This window comes from Micrasema longulum, unplaced genomic scaffold (assembly GCF_059751315.1).
Source record: "Micrasema longulum isolate JH-2025_06_02 unplaced genomic scaffold, ASM5975131v1 h1tg000887l, whole genome shotgun sequence".
Taxonomy (NCBI): Eukaryota; Metazoa; Arthropoda; class Insecta; order Trichoptera; family Brachycentridae; genus Micrasema; species Micrasema longulum.
Genome location: NW_028278078.1, coordinates 19,415 through 41,074, shown reverse-complemented (window position 1 = coordinate 41,074; position 21,660 = coordinate 19,415). Strand labels below are relative to the sequence as shown.

The window sequence follows — 21,660 nt, the reverse complement described above, 5'->3', positions numbered from 1 at the left end:
GAGAGCGATTTTCCAAGCAAGTCACTTGTATAATGTTTGAAGCGTTTTAAAAAAAAAAAAAAAACATTTAAAAATTCTAAATTTTTCAACGTTGCGTAAGTTGCATAGGTTGACTTTTAAGTTTTTACAAAAACTATTTTTGGTTACAAATGTTTTATTGCTTTTTAAAATATTCGCCTTTAAGTTTTATATACTTTTGCATGCGCTCGAACGTCTATTCAGTGGTTCAAACCAATAATTCTCAAAACAGTTTTTCCACTCTAAAAGTGGTTATAGTTAAAAACACAAAAACAAAGTTAAAAGATGTCTCACTTCATGCATGTCGATTCCGTGGTTGAGTGACCACATGGTCTGGAAGTAGTCTTGCATGCGCTGCTTCAGTTCCTTGGGGATCTGGTGCAGCGTCAGGAAGTCCTTCAGGTCTCTCCACTTGCATTGGTACAGGGACCTCCGGGAGTACATGCGCTGGATGATGGCCGTCACATTACCAAACACCACCGCGTGCATCAGAGCTGGGATGGACAAAAATACAAACTTTGCTTTAACCAAAAATGCCGTAAATATTTCAATAACGATTGGAATAAAGATTGCCACACCGATGAGAAGAAAACACGGTGTTTTGAAATTCAGTGTATCAGTTTGAAATTTCACGAGTTTAAAAAAAAAACATGGATCTTTTTGTTTATTTAAAAAAGCATAAAAATACAAAATCAAAATCATAATTAACAAAAGATAAGTTTATATATTATTAAGCAAATCATAAAACATAACTAGAACGAAAAGCCTCCTGGTCGCGCGAGTGGTTGGTGGGGTTGAGTGGTTTGTTGCTAGATGGACCGCCAGTGGACGAAAGTCCACCTATCATACCTATCCTGTGGTTTCCTAACTTCCAATGTTTGTTTATTCTCCTCGTCTCTATGATCGTGGGTAGCTACGGTCACTATGAGAACAATTTTCCATATCCATAGTAACCAACATCAACACTCACATTTTCTCTCTTGATATATTGTATTGACAACAACCGCATGTAAATAATTTTATCTGCCCGCATCGGCTCGCCCTTTAATTATCTGTCCGCATCCGCACACCTTTACATTTTCTGACCGCCGCGCCGCCACATTCGTCTATACAGGGAGTTCTTTAAACCCTGTCACATCCGAAACCACGATGATCAGTATGGGCAAGAAAACATATAAGCATATATAAAAAAATATTTAGAACGAATATTTTTTTTTAAAGAAAATATTAAAAAAAACAAATGGTTGCGTACTTCTGGGGGGAGAAGCAAGGGGGGCGCCACCACGCGGTTGGCGGTATATCAGACTCCCCCCTCCTCCCCCTTCGTTTCTCCCCTGCAGAAGTAAGCAACCCTTTGTTTTTTCAAATATTTTATTTTTGTAAATTTTATTTGTTGTAAAAATTTATTTTAATGTGCCAATATATCTTCTTGCTCATACTGATCATCGTGGTTTCGGATGTGACTGGGTTTAAAGAACATTCTGTATATTCCCCAACTAACTATAGTGAAAGTGCTGTGTTCACCGAAAAAGGGAAACACAACCCAGAAGCCAGGACTTGGAGATAACATCCAGATTCCTGTCCCTGACCCCTTTTCCTGACATCCTAAAGGTAGGATTTTTGTCTGCTGTAGTTTGTTTGGCCATATAATGTTCTTTTCCGCATCTGCCACCATCGCGCAAACGCAGCTTTTCTTTCCTCGTAAAAATTAACACAGATTAACGATTCAGTCAAATAATATTCTCCAACCCATCACGGGAACAACAATCCGAGACAGATTAAGAAATTCCGAATTAAGATGGATCTGTGATGTCGAAGGTGTGAAGACATTTCTGGAGATACCACGTGGAAAGATCCGATCCGGAAAGAGTTGAGAGCATAGCGGGAGATGCGATACTAGTTGGCAGCGAAACCCCGGAAGACCACGAAAAAGAAGACGGGACTGTTGGACATCCGCATCCCAGGAGCAGGCTCCGAGTAATGTCAGAAAGCAGAAGAAGAAGACAGTGAACTTCCACCATGTAATTTCACTAAACTACAAACACGCGTTTTTAGTTTTGACAACTATTAATCAAACAAACTTTACAAGAGCTCTTTTGATAGATTAAACGTTTTTAAAATAGTAATTTAATGATTGTTTTTTAAACAATAAAAGTTATGTTTTTATTGATTCATTCTTTGTTATTGGTATGTACGAGTATCAGCAGATACATAAGGGAGGATACTTTAGCATGTTAAAAATCACTTTACTGCTTTTAAATATCTCCAAACTAAAAAATAATTATTAATTTGCGAATTTTAAGTTTCAAAGAATGATGAAGCTTTAAAGTTATTAAATATGAATTTCGCTGTCAGCTGTTCATTAAAATGATAAAAACGACGCTTCTTGTTTTTAACCCGTTGGTGATGAACGGAGCGATGAATCTTCTGGTTCGTGACAAAGAGACACTTTAATTGGGACTAGCAAGTAATATAAGTCCATAGCCAGTTACGATAATCGATTACAATGTACAATGATAATCAACAGTTTTATACTACATTAATTGATTTCACCCGTCACTCAAAATATTTGTTAGTTAGTTGATTATTGTGAATTTTATGGATAATCGGCGTTCGGAACTACTCCATATACTCACAAATACATAGTTTCTTATATTTTCTATCTATTCATACCCGTTCCATTTTCTATTTTCTTCACGCAACAACAATCACGTGTGTAAGTGCCTGCCAAAAATATTAAATCGAGCTAATACCCAACCAATATCACCTAAGTTCATTGCTCCTAACAAACTCTATCTACAATCGAGCTGTTCCAGTGTCCAATTTGACTATCAGCACAACACCGTTGAGATAATCGATAAGAAAAATAACCAGCTTGAGAAATACTCGTATTCAAATGTGAAAATAAATAAATTATGAAACAATCCCAATGGCAGTCGGTTATCATGTCGATACTAAAATAATGAATAAAAATCATAAAATGAAATGAAAACATAAAAACCTGGATACTTTGGTATCCAAAAAAAATTAAGAGGTAGGAATCCAAAAAAATATAACCTAAAAAATTTTAAATCTCTCAAAAATAAAAACCAACACGCTACTATCTCCCAGAAGGGGAAAAATCTGAAAGAACCACAATGAACAATTGTTAACGATCTCAACCGAAGTCACAGTGAATTATCTTTTTTTATGAAGGTTAATTTTTAAACCATATTTTTGTTGAAATAAACGATAATCGGTCTTTTGGTTTGTTATTCTCATAACTTTTTAACCGATTATTTTCATAATATATATCACCAATTGGGAGAATCCAGTTGAAATCTGGTACCAGTTCGCTATGAAGTTAAAGTTTCCCCAGTTTGGAGATTTTACATTTTCGACGAGAAAAAACGATTGGTTTCAGAGCTCGTTACGGTTTTAACACTAACTCAATTTTATGCTACACGCGTTATGCCCCCAACTTCCTGGCACAAAAAATAACTAATAACTAACTCAAGCAGAGGTGAGCAGTTTTATATCGTTGAACTATATTTGAAAATACGAGTCTCCTTCACATATAAAATATGTTATACATATGTGCAAAAATCATAATAATGAACAAAAAGCCAATATTATGTTATAATGTACAAAGTACATTTTATTATGTCGGTTGTTTAATTGCTATTAGAAAAATGGCTAAGGTTTATTTAAATATCTTGCTATTTAAAGAATTTATTTTATTATTTATAAAAATCGTATTTTTACCATAGGTTTCAATAACTAGATAAGTGAATGATTTTGATAAAATTACAAATAAAATTATCAATGAAACTTCTTGGTTTAGTTTTACTTTTTTATTCTTTTATTATTTTGACTAACGAGCACTTTCACCTAAGTAGGCATCTTCAAGACTGGTGTTTGTTTACAACGTGTACAGCTTTAATACTATTTTTAACATATTTTAGAGATATAAAGATCATATCAAGAAATATCAACAAAAAACTTAAATAATATTAACTAGATAAGTCTTTCTGAAAGTTATCAATTTTTTTTCTCCTTTTAATTTTTACGATGCAATTATGAGACAGTGAGACATCGATATAAGTTCTATATTCTTAACTCTTATATCTGTCAATAGTCCGACTTCTCCTGATCGAGTTTTCTGTGGTTTCCTTTTCTTAAAGCAAATTCGAAGAATTTCCTTAACAAGGCCACAGCCGATAATTCCACCAAATCCTCACGCTAGAAGGAACACACCTTTTTCAGTACATATGTAGGATTAGGTTGTTAAGGGTTGGTGGAGCTGCTACCCCAGTTAGAGATTGACAGAAGACACGGGGTTGCTGTTTGATGTTTATTTATTACACGGTGAATACATAGTGAATCGTATTGGGCGAGTATTACGGCGAAGACGGGTTGAAGGGACCGCACTTGAACTACATGCTGGAGCTGAGTGATTGCGTTGAGCAGAGTCTTCGGGCTGGCTGGACTAACACGTTGACTGGTCGACTGAATTGAACTCTGGGCGTTACCACGCCCTGTGGTCTCTTTATAAGCCACGTTCTTTTGTGGTTTATAACTCGATGGTAGGGACTGTGTTAATGTACTGCAAAACGATGCTCTCGTCTTTCTGCGCAATACTGTTAGAGTTGCATAATTTGTTGTATTAGATTCTATAGAAAACGATGACAACGCTTCATCGGTCGTAGCTCTATTTCAGGTGAAATGCTTTAGCACGTGTGTGTCATCGATTATGGACTATGAACCTCTCATATATAAGCCTCCAATATGTAACTTACACGGGATCACCCGAAAAAGATATACATATATTGGTAACAGTGACCTCGAACACTTACGCACCTATTTTTATAAGCCTTGTACATAATAATCAAAACAAAAACAAAGCAACTTAGTTGTGAAAAAATAATTGAAAAAACCGCTACTCTATTCCCAAAACACAGATGACCGCTGTGCTTGTAGTACGTATTTCGTATATAGTAGGTTTATGATTTTTACTCACCCCCTTTTCGTACCCAGAGGTACATATGGCACTGCATTAGTAAACCAAATAGAGGGTAGTTTGATCATCTGTTACATGTAGGTAAGGCGATGGGTCTAACACTTAAGGTGCCGGTCCAGGAATAATGAAATATTGCTATTTTAAAAAAACCTAAAATCAATATTTCACGTCCACCTTGTCTTTTCTTATTTTATTTCCGCTTTTATATTCCCCTTTTAAGGGGGTTCTCCGTAATGAGGAAGCTGAGTGCCATAGGAAATTTGATATGTATTTTTTTTACACCCGGTAAAAATTAAAGCATTTAATTGTACGGCGATATTTCTCGATAACGAACGAAAAATAAAATAGAAATGAACTACGTCACAAGTTCTAAAGAATCAACAAATGATTTCGGTTTCCGGGAAGTTAACTCACCAATCAGCAGAACTCTCCGACTAGAACTTGGGACGTCCCTGGCGAAGTAATTTCAAAATTACAAAACTTTAAAAAATCATAGCGCTGATAATACTACACATAAAAATGAAAATAGTTTATTTCGGATTAGTTTGATTTAACAAATAAAAAAATGTAAAAAAACCGCTGAACTTCCTCATTGTTGAAAATATTTGTCAATCTCGGTTGCAACTATTTGAATAGTGCTAAACAACAAAAATAGTAAAAGTGTAATTATTTTTTGTCTTTCTTACGATCTAAATCTACAGCATGATAATATTATTACGGAAATTATTTTAATAATGGTCATTGAGGCGAAAGCATGATGGTAATTACAAGGTTTCATGTAGATTTTCCGCTCAGTGAGTCCCTCTAATATTAGGTCTTCCCTCCGAAGGTAATGAGAAATTAGTGGCGTAGTATAAAAGCGCGGTCAGTAAGATCTGAATAGGCTCACCTTATATTATGTATCGTTTAGCATGCTCAGTCTTTTGTGGTATTCATGCTGAAAGGCTCTCGGTAATAGTGAGGCTTTCAGGGAAGTTGGAAGTGTTCCCACAATGAGAGGTGGGCGGGGGTGAAAGAACATTCGAACTTAAAACTCGGGTTCACTCAGAAGTGGGTTTCTCCCGCAAGTATGAAACCTCGAAATGTACCAAGAGTAAGCGAAGCTGAAGTTTTTCACCCCTAGTCAAGATCTGCCACTCGAATGGAGCTTCTTTCATCTATCCCGTTGAGTGTTGTGTTGAAAAAAGTTACCAGAATAAAATAGCAGAAATTATCAGTTTTATTTCTCTGTTTGCACCCAGTTGTGCATTGAAAAATATATCGGTAATAGTACATTCAGGGCACTCCATTATATCATTTTTGTTGCGTCAAGGCTGCTGTCTGGTAAAACGCACGCAAAATGAGGAAATCATACGATTTTGCCATTTTAAAACGAATGTTTTTTTTAAATCGCGCAGTAATAAAAAAAAATTAAAAAACATAAATTAGATACAAACAATAATTTATAAAGGTATTTCTATTGAAAAATATACGTAAAAGTTTTATGTTACTAAAATATAATTACTTTTAGACCGGCAGATCTCGCCATTTCAATTTTAGACTTAACTTAGGTATCTGGGTTCTCATACAAAGACTAAGTATTGAACTAAAATTTGTTGTAATAATTTGAAGATAATAAATTGAACATGAAAGTGGTTGAAGCAAAATCTATTTTTTTTGTTTTTAAAAAGAAATACAAGCATTTTAAATCACATACATTTTTGTGACATTTTCCTTTATTTCTACGTAAAATTATGCCTCCGATAATACCTAAAAAAAATTATATATTAAAATACCGGTACCGATAAGGGCAGGTATGAAGGTAATAAAAATGTAAATAAGATATTGTTAGAAATTGAATATTACAACCAGAATTATCTTCTTTTTTAAAAAAAGAGAATACAATTCTATAAAAAAAGGTTTCAAATAAAATATTTTTTTAAGAAGTATTACCGAAGGCATAATTTTACGTAGAAATAAAGGAAAATGTCACAAAAATGTATGTGATATAAAAAACTTGTATTTCTTTTAAAAAACAAAAAAAATTTGGAAATTATTGTTTTTATCCAATTTATGTTTGTTTATTTTTTTATTATTGCGCGATTAAAAAAAAAACATTTGTTTTGAAATGGCAAAATCATATGATTTCCTCTTTTGCATGCGTTTTACCAGACTACAGCCTTAAGGTTCTGTGTGTATTATAAAATAGAACCAGTATTCTGGACGAGTGTTTTTGACTCGACGCCGATAATTAATCATAGGTAAACATCCTTAATAGGATAACATAACCCTAAGAATTATTTGGCGTGGTGTAGTGGTCAGCGCATTTGCCTACCACGTAAGAGGTCCCGGGTTCGATTTCCGACATGGTTGACATGAAATATTTATTTAAACAGGTGTTTAAACACTAGAACATTATTTCATAGTCCCTAGACTGGCACCTGAAGCGTAAAACTTATCATCTTACCTTCATGTAACAAAAATGATAAAGATACACTGCGATTGGTGTACCAATGCAGTGCCCTAAGCACCATTAGGTACGGAAAGGGAATGATGATGAATTATTTTAGAATGTTAATTTGAACATACCAGGTTTCAAAAAGTGTTTTTATAATTATTATATGGAAAATAAACACCAGTTGCTAAAATCCATATTATCATATTTAATAAAAAATAATAACTACTGCGAAAACATTTAAAAAATATAAGAGACTTTTTTTTAAAGAAAAAAATCAAAATGTCATAGCAAAAGTTAAATTAATACAATGTATTTTTACAATGCAAAAAAATATTTACGTATAATCCCTAATAATATAGTACAATGTGCTTTGTATATTTCCTAATTTAATTTTTTTGTTTTTTTTTGTTGCACCGTAGGTAAATCCGTACCAAGTAAAATAAATTAATAAATTTAAACATATAAAGTCAGAGGCCAGTTGTCATTTGACCTTAAATAACGCAAATAATAACAGAAGGAATCAGGATGTCTACCAAGAGTCGAACTGCCAAATGTAAATGCCATTTTAGGCAGGATTACGTATTGCAACCTGGCGGACAAAAACAGACGCCATAAAGATGATTGCCAGGATTTGAAAAACAAAAACCTGACATTGTTATTTGATTTAGTTAGTGTTTGTTTGAACATACATACGGTCTCAAAGGGTTAAGTAGAGATAAGTCAGTCTCGTAGCGTAGTGGTTGACGCGTTTGCCTACCATGTTTGAGGTGCCGGGCTCTATTATATTAGTATTAATATTGAATATTGGTTTAAATGGTGGCTTTGAAATGCAATATTTCACTGTCCCTGGAATGGCACATTAAGCGCAAGGCTGATTTTACGGGACCTTATTTTTACGTGATACATAATTGAGGTATTTGATGTCCCTATGCACCATTGGGTAGGAAAAAGGATGTTGATGAATGATGAATAATTTTCAGTAATTTTCTCCACTTGTCATTTGTATTACGTTTTTTTCGGTTTCCAATATGCTTCGGGCGAATTCATATTGTTTTTATTTTCTATTTGATTTATTGTCAGCATATTAAATAATTTTCAGCATATTAAATTTCTAAATCCCCCTTCGTAACACTTTAACTGGAAATAAACCCATATAAATCATGGAATGCCTAGTTTGAAACAAATTAATATTTTTAACACGCGTCCGTCCTTTTACAACGGATTTTGTATTGGGTTCAAACTCAAACACAAGCTGATGTGTACCTTATTTTTTTTTGTTTAAAAAAAAGTGACTTGTAATTATTTAAATACATGAACTATTTACCTTTTTTTATGTTAATAACAAGTTATTAATTTTACATTAAATAAGTTATAGGACGCTCCCGTTCAGGCATAAAAAGATACCTGCTCTAGGGAGCCGCTTCAAAATATCATAAAACATTTAAAATTGGTAAAGATTTTAATAAGTAAGTTAAATATAAGTACATATATTAAAAACTATGCAGCACATTTTTTTTAATAATATATACAAAAAAAAAAAAGATATGCTAGATGTGCTTCCTTATATCCCACCTATTTACCACTGTTTTTATAAACATCTCCCCACACAAAGCCACACTTGACATGACCATAGTGAGGAAGGTTTTGAAAACGATGAAGTTACTTACGATTAAGCTAGGGTTTCCTAGGACAGCGGTGCCCGTATCTTTACGGCCGTAGTGAACGGTGATGCGGTGGACAGCCGTCGTAGAGGTGGCTAGAGAGTGGTTTTATTTTTTAACGGTGTTATCAACACCGTTTTCCTAGGAAACAACTCTCTAATTACCGTTACGACGGCTGTCCACCGCATTACCGTTCACTACGGCCGTTAAGATACGGGCACCGCTGTCCTAGGAAACCCTAGCTAAAATGTTGTATTTTAATGTTGCTCTATTTTATTTTTTTTAATGTGCTTCATTTTTGTTGGGAAAATTTTCATAATAATAGTGAATCATGTCCATTTTATTTTATTTTATTTGTACTTTTGATATGAATAAATCTTTTGTGTAACTTTTTTGTTGTCTATTTATTTAAATTGATTCATGTACTATCAAAATAAATTGAGTGTTTGTAGCGAAAACATTCCTGAATTTTACAAAAGTCTTTCAACTTTAGGTCTAATTATCTCAGAATCAGGATTGATGGAGTTGATCCATTAATATTCTGACCCACCCATATATAGGCGAAATTTTCACCATCATGGATGCATCAACCTTTCTGACTCCCCATGACCGATGTCATGATGAAGCGAGATCAACACCTTCCTCAACTTGACAACATTCCCGCTTATTGAATGAATAATTTTATGTACTAACCTCCGATGAGCATGGTGCAGATGCTGAAGACTTTTTCACTGCTAGTGTTGGCCGAGACGTTCCCGAAGCCGACGCTCGTGAGGCTCGAGCACGTGAAGTATAGGGCCGTGATGTAACTCTCGCTGTGGGACACGTTACTCACGGACACCTTCAGGCGCTCCGCGAGGGTGTGCAGCCACCCTGGAAAACACCCTTATTAATTAAAATATTTAAAAAATAATATTAATGTTTGTTTAAATTCAGATTTTGTTCTTCTAGAGCACACGGGAGAATGCCAAGTACGTATTGTGAAGATTATCTACAAAAGTATCCAAAGATTTCAAATTGTCAAAAATAATACTTGTAGGTACTCAAAATAATACAATATTTTTTACAAAAGTTTTAAAATTAATAATGAGATGCCATAAGTACAAAAAAAAATGTAGAGAATTTTGTAATACAAATGTATATTTAAAAAAAATACTGAATTTTATTTGATTGAGAGAACAGTAAAGCATTTTATTAAAATAATAACAATAATAATGGTTTGTTAACAAATATATACAATTTTTTTATCTACATACTTAGGTAATAGATTTTTCTGGATTATGTCTAGTCTGCCTAACTAGGTACAACCGGTTTTAAGGCAGACATTTTTATGCAAAAATAAACAATAACATGACTTTTATTGTATAAATAAAAGACGAGTGATACTTCAATCCACAAATTTGGAATATCCAGTGACCGGTTTCATCGCTTTCGCGACTGGTATCTTTATTAAGGAGTTCAATGTATTTATATAACACAGAGGTGTGGATAGAGAATTCATAATTGTATGAAAGTAAATGAAATAAAGTTATTTTTATCTTAAGGATCATTATCAAAAAAAAATTGGGTCAACTAATGAGTTGATATAATGCTATTTTAATGAGTTTAAGTATTTTATTTTTAGTTTTTAAAAATATTTTATATAGCATTATATCAACTCATTAGTTAACCCGAAAAAAATTGGTAATGATCCTTAAAATAAAAATTAATTAATTAAATTTACATTCACATAATTTTGAATTCTCTATCCATACCTTTGTTTTGTACAAATGTATTGAACTCCTTAATAAAGATACCCGACTCGAAGATGTCGCGAAAGCGTTGAACCGGTCACTGGATATTCTTAATTTGTGGATTAAAGTATCACTCGTCTTTTATTTAAATAATAAATTACAATAAACTTCCATCAATAATTTTCACTTACAAACTTAAATGTTTTAAATAACACGACTACCTATTAGTTAATTTATTATAGTAATACAATATTTAAATAAACCATTTATTATTTTAGAATGTTTTTGAGTGAGATTAAATATGATTATTATACTTAGGTAAAATTAATGTTAAAAGCTCACGATGAAAAAATTCGAACACGGATTCACGCAACATTTTTATAGAATGATAATGAATACTTTAAACTCCATCCTTAAAGTAAATATACGTACGAAATACGACTGTGGCACGGAGCTTTACATAAGACTCAAGGGTTTTAGGGTGGGATTTATTCAAAAGACGTTTCAAACAAAACGAAATGATTCCGTTAATATTGTTTATTTGGTCTTTAAAATAAATGTATCTTTACTGTGTAGGTACTAAGACAATGCCATGCTTGAAATAACTTTTTCAAATACCTAATGTTAGAGAGTACTATTAAAGAATATGGTATAACCACTTTTTTATCACTATTTACATATGACAGCAGAGATGGAGAACATTGTAAAAATGTAAATATGGAAGTCTAAGCATTTACAGGGGGTTACGACCTGCCATTTGCCTGTTTAAATAGCCGTTTTACACGCTGTACAACATATACCATCATCCCTTTGTTTGAACATTCACATTACTTCAATTCTGAGCTAAAACGATATTTGATGCTGGTAAGATTTATCTGACTGAAATATTTCACCTATATACAAGGCAACGCAACACATGAAAATATTCTTAGACCAGTTGGTTTAATCAACAATGTGTTAAGTTTGTCCTAAATTTTGAAGACAAAAGCGGGAGATCTCACCCTGGGGAGTTATAACGATTGAGATTAAGATACAAAAAGGATGAAGAACATTTTGGGCTTATGATTCGTCATTGGCAAGTTTATCATCGAGCACAAAAAAAAACAAAACAAAAGGACGTAATTCTGTTGAATTACCCAATTTAATAATAACAATAATAACATGTATGCTGATATTTATTAAAATCAGGTTACATTATGAACTAAAAAGTTAATGTTTTCATTATAAATACTACTTTTACAAATTAATATAATTTTTTTGGACTTTAAACCGACATACAATGAGCATAGAGATAAAAAAGTAAAGAAATCACTGAAATTATTTGGCTTCATTAACAGAATACCCACTGATTTTACTAATGTCCGTACAATCAAAACTCTTTATTGCTCAACTGTTTGCCTTCTTCTAGAATATGCCTCCGTGGTCTGGTCTCCATTCTACGTCAATCGCACAAATCACATTGAATCAGTCCAACATCGCTTGTTTCGAAAAGTAGCGTGGATGCTTGGACGAGAGAGAGGTAATTATTCTTATGCTGATATAGAGTCAATGTTAAATATTTCTAGGCTGAAAAAATGTAGAACTAATATTGATTTCATATATATATTCGGAATACTAAATGGTATAATCGATGTTCCATCATTACTGGGACAAGTAAAATTCAATACTCCGACTCGTAGGTTGATAAACAATAAAGTGAAACAGTTAATTGATCAGCATAGAACAAACTATGGCCTTAATTCTCAAATGACCCGTCTTTGTCGTATTGTTAACTCAGGTTAAGATCTGGACTTTTTTGGTTTAAGTTTACAATGATTTAAACGAGCACTAAATAAATAGCCCAGATCTTGTCCCGATGTCCTTTATGTTTGTCAATGCTTCTTTTTTTTTAAAAATGTTTTTAACTTTTCTTTTTTGTTGTATTTAAAACCTATAAATTGTATACATGGACAGTGTCCGTTAATAAATAAATAAATTAAATTGATAAAAAAACAGTTGATAAAATCAATGATCATAAATGATTAAAAAAATCAAGCTTACGTACAAAATGAGTAACGTTTAATGTGCAGAATTTAAAAATACTTGGAAAAAATAATTGTTTTTATGTATTTTTAAAATACAAACAATCCTATTAAAAAAGATAACACAATATCAGACTGTTGTCCATTTCAAATAAGAAAAATAATAATTAGAATAAAAAAAAACTTTAAATATAAAATAAATATTAATTATGAAAGGTTTAAATTCTCATTTTGTAAGCAGGATTTATTATGAATAATAAATAAGCAAGTAAAGCGGCGAGTGGCGTCGTAAAAGGGTGTGTATTCAAAAGAAATAGATATGATTTATGATAGTCGGTAGAGAGTAGTAAATGTCAGGGAAAGTATATTTTTTCCCTTAAACCCATAACCTTAAAATCAGCGGACTGTTAACGCCCTGACTTAAAGTATTATTTAGGTCTTCTTTTAATTCAAAGAACTCTTAATAATAAGGCAGTAATAATACCTTAGCTAGATTTGTATTTATAATAATTTCTTTTACTTGCGTTTTTTATTTGATAATCCGTTTCGCTCGTCATAAGCATAATATGGATTGCATGTTAGTGTAATTAGTGGTCTGTCAAAGAGACAGATAGTAGTACAGAAGTATAGACGGTAGACATAGAAAAGTCGGTAAGTGGTTATTTGCGAATATTTTTATAACATAGTAGTACAGAAGTATAGACGGTAGACATAGAAAAGTCGGTAAGTGGTTATTTACGAATATTTTTATAACATATCTATATTTCGCATCTTGGCGATAAAAGTCGCACAATTCCAAAATTGTCGCTATTGAGTAGCATGCAGAAATAAAGCAATCCGGATGTCTTACAAAGAGCCAATATCGATAAAGAACTCGTGTTGAATGTGAAGAAACGGAAAATCTTATATCTAAAACATCTACAACGTGGAGAGAAATACCGACTTTTTCAAACGACCTTAACGTGGTCATCGAGAAACCGGTACGAGGAAATATCCCGACTGCTTATTATAAGATATTGGACCGGAATAGTACTTGTGTCCGTTCCTTGTACTTGTTCCGAATGTGACAGTGACTACCATCGTCGGAGGGACCTGACACGGCACACAAAAAAGAAGAAGAAGGTGCAGAAATGTCACTAAATCTATTTTCTTTCAATTACGAAAAAAAATGTTACCCTAAAACCAAAATCACAATATTTTATTATAATTTTTAACTTAAATTCAAGAAATAATAGTGGCACAACGAATGTTAATTTACTGATAGCCCGGGTGTCTGTATAACTGGCCTCCTGTAAAATTGAGTTTTTTGAGTTGTCACTATTATTCTCGGGGTGTGATTGATCAATTTTTTGATTTACTAGCTGTTTAGTTTAGTTAAATATTTTACGTAGGTACCATTTTTAACGATTTTGAAATTTTAGTATTACATTTTTTATAACAATTTGTTTACAGAAATATAATTGGAGATTTAAAGAACAAATCCTTTCGTTGACGAGATATAAAAAAAATACCTAATTATACCTTGTCAAAATTTTGGCAAAAATGCTTTAGAAACAACTTCATTATTATTTACTATATACTCGTATATGGCATGGTTAATTTAATATTTTTTTATCCAAGTAACGCGTAATTATACAACTAGAGTAAATACAAAATGAAAGCAAAATTGTTGGTTTTCTTTACAAAAAGAACGATCACAGTATGAAGATCTTTTGTGAACACATCTCGGAGCAGCCATCTTCTCGGAAAATGTTGTATAATTCGTTTCATTTATTACTAACGCGAAATCGAGTCACATCCTTTTCACACAATAATTCTTTCGTTTCCCCCAGAGACGCAGGCGGCAATATGTAACTTTATTGTATGGAGATACTTCAACTGTATGCCGTATCTCTAATGCGTAGATACTTCTGGCCATTGTTATCCAACAATGGCCGCCACAACACATTTCGTCTAAAAACTTCAGATTAGGATCATAATCCAATCTCGAAAATGCTATATCCAATAATCTATTTATTTAACAAGGCCAGCACTAAACCATATTAGCAGAAATGTCCACAATTCGAATCTTCACCAATAATAATTATATTGTTTGGAAATATTTAAATGTCGTATATATTATTAGCATGTAGTTGAATTAATTGTCATTTTTGGTTGATAATTATGTCAATAAGGAAGTTCAAGTTTTTATAAGAATATTTGTTAATAGTCTATTGAACTAAACATAAATTATATTATCATCAGCGCTATGATTTTATGTGAAGTTTTGTAATTTTGAAATTACCCCGACTGTGACGTCACATGTTCTCTTCGTTGAGTTCTTCTGATTGGTGAGTAAACCAGAAATCTATCACAACAATCTTTACCGCGTGTAAGAAAACATTTTTAACATCCAATTTCCCGTAGCGCTGAACTTCCTGATTGAGCTGAGGTTAATTGATTGATTGATTTTAAGATCCTGGTTTTTGGGTTGCTGATGCGATTTCTCATTCAAATGGACATATAAAAGGCTTAACTATATATTTTGAAAACATAAGAAAGATTTGTGAATTGGATTATTATAATATTTAATATTAAAATTATTTTTTTAAAACAATATTTTATAAGTATGGCCTCCAGGGCCACTTAAATCTGCCGATGACAGATCTTAAGCTCTGCAAATATTCCATATGCATATTCCCTTCTCTAGGGGGTAAAACCGGTTCTCGTCTACAAACAAACTCAAAATAGCGTTGCAAAATATATTTGCAGGTGGAAGAATTAAAGAAATATGGAAATTCTAACAGAGACAGAATGGTGAATACACAGTGTGTAAAACGACCACTTAAACAAGCTAATAACAGGTTAGGTGGCTTCTAAATACTTAGACTTCTCTACTCTCTTCTCCAAAACGTTCACCATCCCTTTGGAAATATGTTAAGTAAATTTGTAATGATCATGAATCTTATTTATTATCAACCTACGCCCGGAGGGCTTTTACAAGACATATTTTTATAAAGTTCAAAATGTGCAGAACATGAAATGATACAAGGATTTTATGTTTCTTGTAACATTATGCGTAAAAAAAACAAAACTTAAACAGTGAAAACAATCGAAAATTATAGATAGATATCTAATAACAACAAAAACAGATGTATTAATTTGTAACATTATGCAACAAGGTAAAAAAAAATCTATGACCGAAAAAAAAGAATTATAGATAAGAAGGTATCTGATAAAAAAAATCAAATGTGCATGTAAAATAATATATACAGATAACATTAAAATTAGAGAGAAATAATAATTGATTATAATACTATATTGTAACCCATAAATGGAAGCTTAGCGCCATAGTAATACATATAAATGCTTTTGTTACACGTAAGTGATATGAAACGCTAGCTGGGCAGTTATCAATTAAATAAAATATTTATTGATGTACCGTGCGTTCAAGTGTTAAATAGTGTTAATATTTTAGTTCCCGTCTATCACATTAGAATATTTCATATGAAAGCTTAATATCCCGCACACAAAAACAAAGGCTCGAATAGACTATATCTATAGTTCGTAAAGAAATCATTTAAAAAATGTACGTCCCTGGAATAAACCAAACTTCGATGTTCCGGTAAATCAGTTCAGCTACTTACATACTTGTACATTTTCAAAACAGGTAGTACCTTCAATAATTTGTTTTGTACCTAAGTGGATAAATGAATCTACGCAAAGTTAGACCATAAAGTCCGAGAATTAGAACAAAGTTAACTATTGGTTCGGACACCAGAAGTTTCAGAATGAACTTCTACCTTTGGGTTTCCTCTGAATAGTACATGCACATGTTCCTGTTCTGTCCGCGATAGTTCTGATAGACTTAACTCGAAGCGCACGAAACTTTCAGTTCATTCGCCAATCCATCTGATAGTAGATCAATAGTACTCGATAATATTTTCTGGGTTTCATTCAAATATACGCGAATGTGTGGCACATAAATAAACGCCACTTAAACCACCCAATGACAGGTAATAAGCCCTGTAAATGTCTAGTCTTCCAAATTTCCTTCTCAAAAATGTTTACCTTCTTTTATGTAACAAATTTAGATCTAAATAATTTCCCAGGGAGAAAATCTAGCCTGTCTTCAACCATTTGGACAAACTCAAAACATTGTTGATTAAACTAACTGGTATAAGAAGAAGTATAAAAATTGAAAAATTGTGTTCCAGCGTTGTCTAGTAGTGAATTGATTCAGCCGGATGAATCTCACCTGCATGATGGAGGTTTCAGTTCTTTTACTTCACAAAGGTCAACAGATGGAAGTATTTATTGAGGAAATGCGCATGTTTTAACATGGGCAGAATACACGAATGTGTGGCACACTGTGTAACATAAACCAATGCCAATTAAACCAGCCAATGACAGGATATAAGCCCCGTAAATGCCTAGATTTCCATATTCCCTTCTCAAAAATGTTTTCCCTCTCTGTTGCAACAAATTAAGATATTTTGATGATTTTAAATATAGTTTATATGTATATTGTTGTTGTGGTTTAGATTCTAAGTACCTATGTCGTTTTTTGCATGCGTCAATAACACAGAAAATATCGTTTTTTAACATAGATAGCTGGTTTCTGGCTGGTTTGTTTGCTTTGGAGCGAATACCTGCCGTCCTTATAAATAAAATGTAAGGCAAGTTTTAAACATATTTAAGATAAACCGTAAGATAATATCACACTTTTGATGAATTTTGTCGAGTATCAGCTTGAGACCCATTGTAAACTATTGACATTTGTTCTAACTCAAGACAAGACTCTGGACCTCATAGTGTTAGGAATGCGTTTTTATTATATTTTGTTATAACACACATCTTTGTATGAATAAATAAATAAAACTAAAATAAAATAAAATACTTTTTTATAAAAAATGAACGTAAAATAATTTCGGAAGCATAAAAAGATAAAAAAAACATTAAAAATAACAAAAAAAAAAAAAAATATTTCTTTAGTACACACAATAAAAAATATTTTGAATAATTCTTGTCTGTGATTGAAATTTTAAAAAATCCATGAAAAAATGCAGGAACTAATGTAAAATCTCGTGAAAATGCCTTTCTATAATGCTCCGTGCGCCCGTTACAGACATTGTATTTTAAAAATCCTTTCATAATGCCAGATGAAATAAGAGCAATAAGTTAACATAAGCTAAATGCATTTAAACCAATTTCACTGTACTTAAATTTTCACTGTAATTCAATTAAACTCAGGGAATATTTCTAAACGCTAGAGTCGTCTGCCTCTATAGAAATTTTAATGGTAAATGTATTGGAGTTTTGACATACGGCCCGGCCGGCCGGCCGCCTTAAATAATTCTTACAATATACAGGTTGACGCAATGGGTACTGACGGTTTTTAGAGTACCATCGGTGCTGCGTCAAAAGCTGCGTTGATTCATTGGCTACGTATCCATGAATTCTCCTCTCCACTTTACTCATATTCAACTTCAACGCTACGAGCTTTAAAAGCCAACATTACTCAAGAAATCAGAGCGATAAACCAAGAGATGCTGCTATGAGTTACAGAGAATTTTCAATTACGACTTCAACAATGTTTAGAAAAATGTGGTGGATATTTAAAAGACGTTATTTTCAAAAAATATTTTTCGTTGTAAAACTGCATTGTATGTGTAATAAAGATATGTGTTTTTGACCTTGTTCGTTTCATTAGTGTATTCATCTCTAAAAACCGTCAATACTCAATGCACCACCCTGTATTAATATATTTGTTATTTCGGAGAAACTCCTTGAGCTGGACGTACGTAGGTTTGAATTGTAAAATTTAAACAAAATATAATTCTCAGGCCTTAATCGGAAAACCTAAGACACAGAAAAGTTTCAAAATGTTTTAATAATTTATCTAAACCAATTTCATCAGAAATACCTTTAAGTATTAATACTTCATCACAGAAATGTATTTAACTATTTTAAGTATTTAACTTACATCAAGTGTCTTGTTCAAGATTTATTGGAACATGCTTATAATACTATTGAGTTCGTGTATGGTAGATTGATACCAACTTAAATTGATAGCAAACTTGATTAAGTTAAAAAATAATTTTAAAAAAAAATTAAAATAAAAATGCTTCCGCAAAAGTATGTTTTATTTAGTTTGAATTAAAAGAGTTTTGCAAATAATTATATTTTAAAAACTGATTCCTAGAGTTGATAATTATTATATGTTTTATTTGTCGGCCTCGTGATGTAGCGGTCAGCGCGTTTACACACCATACAAGAGGTCTCGGGTTCGATTCCCGATACGGTTGAGATGAAATATTTATTTAAAAAGGTGTTTTACAATGGAATATTTTCGTAGTCCCTGGACTGGCACCTGAACCGTAAGGCTGATCATCTTACCTTCATGTAACAAAAATGATCAAGATTGCTGCTATTGGTGTACCGATGCAGTACCCTATGCTCCATTAGGTGCGGAAAGGGAATGATGATGATATGTTTTAAAACTTTCATTTTTAAAAATTATTTATTGAGGACATGTATAGCAGTACAATGAAAATAACAAACAAATTAAAAACTGGCCGCTGGAATTCAATTCCTCATTAATTGGTTAGCTGTGTTCATGGTTATAAATAATTGCTTTCTATCAATTAACCAGTGGGTTCTCATATGACTTTTTTATTGGAAAGTATAATTTTATGACAAATAAAAAGCGTCGATTAAATGCAATAAAGAAACAAACACATACAAGTGTACTCAAACATCTAAATTATGACGTAGGTAGTGTTTGACTTTCTACTTAAAGATAAAAAAATAGAGGCTGAATAAAAAAACGATGATTGGACAATTTATTTCAATTTACCCACGTCCCATTTCTAGTTGTTCCTCATCATTGAACAACATTTTTTCTGATCTCAACTTGCTTCTTAGACTTTATCGTTTCTCATACTCTCACATTGCTGGTCTCAACTAACCTCTCAGTCTTTATCGTTCTTCATACACTCACATTACCGTTCTCAATTTATCTGCTTGTCTTTATTGTTCCTCATACTCTCACATTGCTGGTCTCAACTTGCCTCCTAGTCTTTATCGTTCCTCATACTCTCCACATTGCTGGTCTCAACTAACCTCTCAGTCTTTATCGTTCCTCATACACTCACATTACCGTTCTCAATTTATCTCCTTGTCTTTATTGTTCTTCATACTCTCACATTGCTGGTCTCAACTTACCTCCTAGTCTTTATCGTTCCTCATACTCTCACATTGCTGGTCTCAACTTACGTCCTAGTCTTTATCGTTCCTTATACACTCACTTTGCCATTCTCAATTTATGTCTGTATCGTTCCACATACTCTCACATTGCTGGTCTCAAATTATACCCTAGTCTTTATTATTCCTAAAAATCTCACATTGTTGGTCTCAATTTACTCCCTAGTCTTTATTATTCCTAAAACTCTCACATTGCTAGTCTCAATTTACTCTCTAGTATTTATCGTTCCTCATTTACTACTATGCTGGTGTCGACGTATCCATAGGCAATCTTTGAGATTCCTAATTTTTAAAATTCGCTGCATTTGACTTACCGAGGTCCCAGTCCTTGTCGTTCCTCATCCTCTCCTTTTCCGCTATGACGAACCAGATGCAGGCCAGCCAATGTGCTACCAGGGTGAAGGACAGCATGAGGAGAGTCAGGATCATGGCGCTGTACTGGGAGTAGCGGTCCATCTTCTGCAGCAGCCTCGCCAGCCTCAGGAGGCGAGTTAGCTTCACGAGGTGGATATGGCCATGACCGGTTTCCTAAGACAAAAAGACAAATAAACTTTTTACAAAACAAAGAAAGACTGCGAAATTCAGAGAAATAGTTACGAAAATTGAAGAGAAGTGGAAAATTTAAGCAATTGCATAGTGTGGAAAGAGATCATTTAAATTAGCCAATGTCAGTTTGTAAGCCCAGTAAATGCCTACATTTTCATATTCTCTGATTTGTTCTTATTAGTTTAAAAAAAATCTTTATTCGGATAGCCAACAGCTAAATTTATCATAGATAAAAAACAAAAAAAAGCAAATTACAGGTTTTCACAAGTAGCGCCACAGTAAGTAAATATTCTTAAACGTAAAATAAACAATGATCTAAATCCAAAAGAATAAATACTGATGATTCAATATCTCTTTTGTGATATCAGTACAATAGGTCAGTAATTTATTTATTGGATCCATTAAGACTTAAGGGATTTTCTTGGAAGGCACCTATTAAATCTGCGCCACGTGTCTGAGGATGGTGATCACGCCCGGCTCGACAGTCTCCCTCCGGGACCATCTGAGACGGTCTTGTTATTATTCTATTGGCATTTGTCGCTGATAGTTTTGATGATTCAGTGACCAAGTCCTTGCCGGTTGACGTGTCCTTGTCTCTTCGACACTTCCCAGGAGGGTTGTTTTCTACAAACTATCAGAGTTTCCTGTGCAAATAATATGTCCGAAGGACTGCATGATTCTCTTCTCACACATGGACGTTTGTCTTTCTCTTAAGTTTAGTTCTTAGAGTATGGATATGTTTGTACATCTAGATGTCCATGGAATCCATTGAAAGAGATAATGAAGGGTAAAGCACATTTTGTTTTGACAAAACAAAAGGTAATATTATCAAAATAAATAAAAAATACCATAGATATCGTATAATATTCGACTGACGCTTATTTTCTAAATTATCTATTAGATACATACAAATATTAAAAAAAAAAATTAGGTCACAACTTAAAAACCGGAATTTGACACTAGATGTCAACAATTGTATGCGCTGTAGCAAATCATTGAC

At 32.9% G+C, this 21,660-nt stretch overlaps 1 protein-coding gene across 1 annotated transcript in view; it reads right to left on the bottom strand.

Moving 5' to 3' along the window:
* Positions 1-21,660, bottom strand: part of Elk (Eag-like K[+] channel) — a gene marked incomplete at its 5' end in the record, with an annotated part of 57,448 nt that overhangs the window by 24,074 nt on the left and 11,714 nt on the right. The window contains 3 exons of the mRNA XM_088231446.1: positions 313-512; positions 9,809-9,988; positions 20,429-20,642. Of these exons, the coding sequence (XP_088087572.1) occupies positions 313-512; positions 9,809-9,988; positions 20,429-20,642 (594 nt within the window). The remainder of the gene's footprint in view (positions 1-312; positions 513-9,808; positions 9,989-20,428; positions 20,643-21,660) is intronic.